This window comes from Halyomorpha halys, unplaced genomic scaffold (assembly GCF_000696795.3).
Source record: "Halyomorpha halys isolate HHAL.00 unplaced genomic scaffold, Hhal_1.1 Scaffold190.1, whole genome shotgun sequence".
Lineage (NCBI taxonomy): Eukaryota > Metazoa > Arthropoda > Insecta > Hemiptera > Pentatomidae > Halyomorpha > Halyomorpha halys.
Window position 1 is genome coordinate 574,785 of NW_027105456.1, and position 5,667 is coordinate 580,451.

The 5,667-nt window shown below is 47.1% G+C and overlaps 3 protein-coding genes across 3 annotated transcripts; all 3 read right to left on the reverse strand.

The window, feature by feature from the left end:
* Window positions 1–418: 418 nt before the first annotated feature.
* LOC136796763 (PE-PGRS family protein PE_PGRS61-like) lies at window positions 419–1,354 on the reverse strand. The gene has a single exon (XM_067051403.1). It carries the CDS (start codon window positions 1,352–1,354, stop codon window positions 419–421), a length of 936 nt encoding a protein of 311 aa, XP_066907504.1.
* A 108-nt stretch (window positions 1,355–1,462) lies between these two features.
* LOC106679279 (collagen alpha-1(XXVII) chain-like) lies at window positions 1,463–3,868 on the reverse strand. The gene has a single exon (XM_024360850.1). It carries the CDS (start codon window positions 3,866–3,868, stop codon window positions 1,463–1,465), a length of 2,406 nt encoding a protein of 801 aa, XP_024216618.1.
* A 34-nt stretch (window positions 3,869–3,902) lies between these two features.
* On the reverse strand, window positions 3,903–4,778 carry LOC136796766 (fibril-forming collagen alpha chain-like). Its single transcript, XM_067051409.1, has one exon. The coding sequence runs from the start codon at window positions 4,776–4,778 to the stop codon at window positions 3,903–3,905; it is 876 nt and encodes a 291-aa protein (XP_066907510.1).
* Between the last annotated feature and the right edge of the window lie 889 nt (window positions 4,779–5,667).

The window sequence follows — 5,667 nt, forward strand, 5'->3', positions numbered from 1 at the left end:
ATTTTACATTGTATGTAGTAGTCATAGAAATTTTCTTTGAAAAGAAAAAGTAAATTATATTTGAATATAATAAGAATTGATAAGGAAAGGACAAACGATTTTCAATTCCTTAGTATTCAAATACAATTAATTGATCACAATTGTAAACATAATTTTTACTTTCATCTGTTTTATTACAAACGTAGTTAACTATTTTAGTGTCTTGTAAAGTTGATTAAAAATATGATCATAATTCTTAAGTCCATGTAGACATGACTGCACTTTGCAATCAGTACTCACATAATTTATACTCAAAATGATGTCGGTCACCATATTGATGAAATAGTAAAATTTTATTTTTTTCGTATATCGAACAAAGAATTTAGTTTTATTAATGTTAGTATAAAAAAAAAAAAAAAAAATAGTAAAAAAATCTTAATCAGAACCTTCGGTGGGACGGATGACAATGCCATTGACACCGGAGAATAGGTAGTAAAAATAAAGTTTCAATTTTCGGTATATACCTTCCATGTCCTCGTGCCCCGGCATTGGTCCTCCATATAGGACTAATACCTGCTCTCTGGCAAAATATTGGTACTCTATATCTAGATACGGATCCTTCGTGGCCAACCATCAGTCCTCCCTGCCCAGAAATCGAACCACCATGTCCAAATATCGGTCCTCCGTGTACATGAATCAATCCTCTCTCTCCTGGTATAAGTCCACCATTTCCAGCTATACGTCCTTTGTCTCCAAGAATTAGTCCTTCATGTTCAAATATCTCTTGTTCATACATCGGTCCTCCCCGGCCAGGTATCGGCCTTCTTTCTTGTCCAGATATTGGTCCTCTCTGTCCAGATATCGGCTTTCCGTTTCCAGGCATCAGTCCTCCCTGTCCAGGTACTAGTTCTCCATATCCAGGCATTAGTCCTCCCTTATCAGGTATCATTCGTTCCTTTCCGTATGTCGATCCTCCATGTCCAAGCATCAGTCCTCCGTCTCCAAGAATTAGTCCTTCTAGACCAAATATCCCTAGTTCATGGATCGATCCTCCTTGTCCAAGCATCACTCCACTCTCTCCTGATATAAGTCGATCCTTTCCAGCTATAAGTCCTCCGTCTCCATGAATTAGTCCTTCTTGTCCAAATATCCCTTGTTCATGCATCGATCCTTCTTGTCCAAACATCACTCCTTTCTCTCCTGGTATCAGTCCAACCTGTCCAGCTGTAAGTCCTCCGTCTCCAAACATCAGTCCTCCTTGTCCAGTCATCGGTCTTTCTAGTTCATGCATTGGTCCTCTCTGTCCAGTTATCGGCTCTCCGTTTCCAGGCATCAGTCCTTCCTTTCCAGATATCGATCCTCCTTGTCCAAGCATCACTCCTCCCCCTCCTGGTATAAGCCCTCCCTGTCCCACTGTAAGTCCTCTGTAACCAGAAATTAGTCCTCCCTGTCCAGCTGTAAGTCCTCCGTATGCAGGAATTAGTCATTGTCCCAATATCCGTTGTTCGTGCATAGATCCTCCTTGTACAAACATCATTCCTCTCTCTCCTGGTATCAGTCCAACCTGTCCAGCTATAAGTCCTCCATCTACTAACATCAGTCCTTCTGTTCCACATATCGACCCTCCTTGTCCAAGCATCAGTCCTCTTTCTCCTGGTATAACCCCTCCCTGTCCAGCTATAAGTCCTCCGTCTCCATGAATTAGTCCATCTTGTCCGAATATCCGTTGTGCATGCATCAATCCTCCTTGTCCAAGCATCACTCCTCCCTCTCCTGTTATCAGTCCAACCTGTCCTGCTGTAAGACCTCCATCTCCTCTCTGTCCAGTTATCGGCTCTCCGTTTCCAGGCACCAGTCCTTCCTTTCCAGATATCGATCCTCCTTGTCCAAGCATCACTCCTCTCTCTCCTGGTATAAGCCCTCCCTGTCCCACTGTAAGTCCTCTGTAACCAGGAATTAGTCCTCCCTGTCCAGGCATCGGTCTTTCTTGTTCATACATTGGACTTCCCTGGCCTGGTATCGGTCTACCTTGTTCAGATATTGGTCCTCTCTGTCCAGTTATCAGCTCACCGTTTCCAGACATTAGTCCTCCAGGTCCAGGCATCAGTCCTTCCTTTCCAGATATCGACCCTCCTTGTCGAAGCATCATTCCTCTCTCTCCTGGCATCAGTCCAACCTTTCCAGCTGTAAGTCCTCCGTCTCCAAACATTAGTCCTCCTTGTCCAGTCATCGGTCTTTCTTGTTCATGCATTGGTCCTCCCTGGCCTGGTGTTGGCATACCTTGTTCAGATATTGGTCCTCTCTTTCCAGTTATCGGATTTCCGTTTTCAGGTATTGGTACTGCAGGTCCAAGCATCAGCCCTTCCTTTCCAGATATCGACCCTCTATGTCCAGTTATGGGCTCTCCTTGTGCAAGCATCACTCCTCTCTCTCCTGGTATAAGTCCTCCCTGTCCAGCTGTAAGTCCTCCGTCTCCAAACATCAGTCCTTCCAGTCCTGGTATCGGTCTACCTTGTTCAGATATTGGTCCTCTCTGTCCTATCGGCTCACCGTTACCAGGCATTAGTCCTCCAGGTCCAGGCATCAGCCCTCTCTGTCCAGTTATCGGCTCTCCTTGTGCAAGCATCACTCCTCTCTCTCCTGGTATAAGCCTTCCCTGTCCAGCTGTAAGTTCTCCGTATCCATGAATTAGTCCTTCTTGTTCAAATATCCCTTGTTTATGCATCGATCCTCCTTGTCCAAGCATCTCTCCTCTCTCTTCTGGTATCAGTCCAACCTGTCCAGCTCTAAGTCCTCCGTCTCCAAACATCAGTCCTTCCTGTCCTGGTATCGGTCTACCTTGTTCAGATATTGGTCTTCTCTGTCCAGTTATCGGCTCTCCTTGTGCAAGTATCACTCCTCTCTCTCCTGGTATCAATCCAACCTGTCCAGCTGTAAGTCCTCCGTCTCCAAACATCGGTCCTTTCAGTACTAGTATCGGTCTACCTTGTTCAAATATTGGTCCTCTCTGTCCAGTTATCGGCCCACCGTTGCCAGGCATCAGTCCTTCCTTTCCAGATATCGACCCTTCTTCTCCAAGCATCGCTCCTCCCTCTCCTGGTATAAGCCTTCCCTGTCCAGCTGTAAGTTCTCCGTATCCAGGAATTAGTCCTATTTGTCCAAATATCCCTTCTTCATGCATCGATCCTCCTCGTCCAAACATTATTCCTCTCTCTCCTGGTATCTGTCCAACCTGTCCAGCTGTATGTCCTCCGTCTCCAAACATCAGTCCTTCCAGTCCTGGTATCGGTCTACCTTGTTCAGATATTGGTCTTCCCTGTCCAGTTAACGGCTCTCCTTGTGCAAGCATCACTCCTCTCTCTCCTGGTATAAGCCCTCCCTGTCCAGCTGTAAGTCCTCCGTCTCCAAACATCAGTCCTTCCAGTCCTGGTATCGGTCTACCTTGTTCAGATATTGGTCCTCTCTGTCCAGTTATCGGCTCACCGTTGCCAGGCATTAGTCCTCCAGGTCCAGGCATCAGTCCTCTCTGTCCAGTTATCGGCTCTCCTTGTGCAAGCATCACTCCTCTCTCTCCTGGTATAAGCCTTCCCTGTCCAGCTGTAAGTTCTCCGTATCCAGGAATTAGTCCTTCTTGTCCAAATTTCCCTTGTTGATGCATCGATCCTCCTTGTCCAAATATCATTCCTCTCTCTCCTGGTATCTGTCCAACCTGTCCAGCTGTAAGTCCTCCGTCTCCAAACATCAGTCCTTCCAGTCCTGGTATCGGTCTACCTTGTTCAGATATTGGTCTTCTCTGTCCAGTTAACGGCTCTCCTTGTGCAAGCATCACTCCTCTCTCTCCTGGTATAAGCCCTCTCTGTCCAGCTGTAAGTCCTCCGTCTCCAAACATCAGTCCTTCCAGTCCTGGTATCGGTCTACCTTGTTCAGATATTGGTCCTCTCTGTCCAGTTACCTTGTGCAAGCATCACTCCTCTCTCTCCTGGTATAAGCCCTCTCTGTCCAGCTGTAAGTCCTCCGTCTCCAAACATCAGTCCTTCCAGTCCTGGTATCGGTCTACCTTGTTCAGATATTGGTCCTCTCTGTCCAGTTATCGGCTTTCCGTTTTCAGGCATTAGTCCTCCATGTCCATGTATCAGTCCTTCCTTTCCAGATAGCCATCCTCCTTGTCCTAGCATCACTCCTCTCTCTCCTGATATAAATCCACCCTTTCCGGCTATAAGTCCTCCGTCTTCAAGAATTAGTCCTTCTTTTCCAAATATGCCTTGTTCATGCATTGGTCCTCCTTGACCAGGCATCACTCCTCTCTCTCCTGGTATCAGTCCAACCTGTCCAGCTGTAAGTCCTCCGTCTCCAAACATCAGTCCTTCCAGTACTGGTATCGGTCTACCTTGTTTAGATATTGGTCCTCCCTGTCCAGGCAACGGTCTTTCTTGTCCAAGCATCACTCCTCTCTCTCCTGGTATCAGTACAACCTTTCCAGCTGTAAGTCCTCCGTCTCCAAACATCAGTCCTTCCTGTCCTGGTATCGGTCTACCTTGTTCAGATATTGGTCCTCTCTGTCCAGTTATCGGCTCTCCTTGTGCAAGCATCACTCCTCTCTCTCCTGGTATCAGTCCAACCTGTCCAGCTGTATGACCTCCGTCTCCAAACATCGGTCCTTTCAGTACTGGTATCGGTCTACCTTGTTCAGATATTGGTCCTCCTTGTCCAGTTATCGGCTCACCGTTGTCAGGCATTAGTCCTCCAGGTCCAGGCATCAGTCCTTCCTTTCCAGATATCGACCCTCCTTCTCCAAGCATCACTCCTCCCTCTCCTGGTATAAGCCTTCCCTGTTCAGCTGTAAGTTCTCCGTATCCAGGAATTAGTCCTTCTTGTCCAAATATCATTCCTCTCTCTCCTGGTATCTGTCCAACCTGTCCAGCTGTATGTCCTGCGTCTCCAAATATCTGTCCAACCTGTCCCAGCTGTATGTCCTCCGTCTCCAAATATCAGTCCTCTCTGTCCAGGCGTCGGTCTTTCTTGTTCAGATATTACTCCTCTCTGTCCAGTTATCGGCTCACCGTTGCCAGGCATTAGTCTTCCAGGTCCGGTCATCAGTCCTTCCTTTCCAGATATCGACCCTCCTTCTCCAAGCCTCACTCCTCTCTCTCCTGGTATAAGCCTTTCCTGTCCAGCTGTTAGTTCTCCGTATCCAGGAATTAGTCCTTCTTGTCCAAATATCCCTTGTTCATGCATCGATCCTCCTTGTCCAAACATCATTCCTCTCTCTCCTGGTATCTGTCCAACCTACATCATTCCTCTCTCTCCTGGTATCTGTCCAACCTGTCCAGCTGTATGTCCTCCTTGTCCAAACATCATTCCTCTCTCTCCTGGTATCTGTCCAACCTGTCCAGCTGTATGTCCTCCGTCTCCAAATATCAGTCCTCCATGTCCAGGCATCGGTCTTTCTTGTTCAGATATTTGTCCTCTCTTTCCAGTTATCGGCTTTCCGTTTTCAGGCATTAGTCCTCCATGTCCAGGTATCAGTCGTTCCTTTCCAGATATCCACCCTCCTTGTTCAAGTATCACTCCTCTCTCTCCTGGTATCTGTCCAACCTGTCCAGCTGTATGTCCTCCGTCTCCAAATATCAGTCCTCCCGGTCCAGGCTCCGGTCTTTCTTGTTCAGATATTGGTACTCTCTGTCCAGT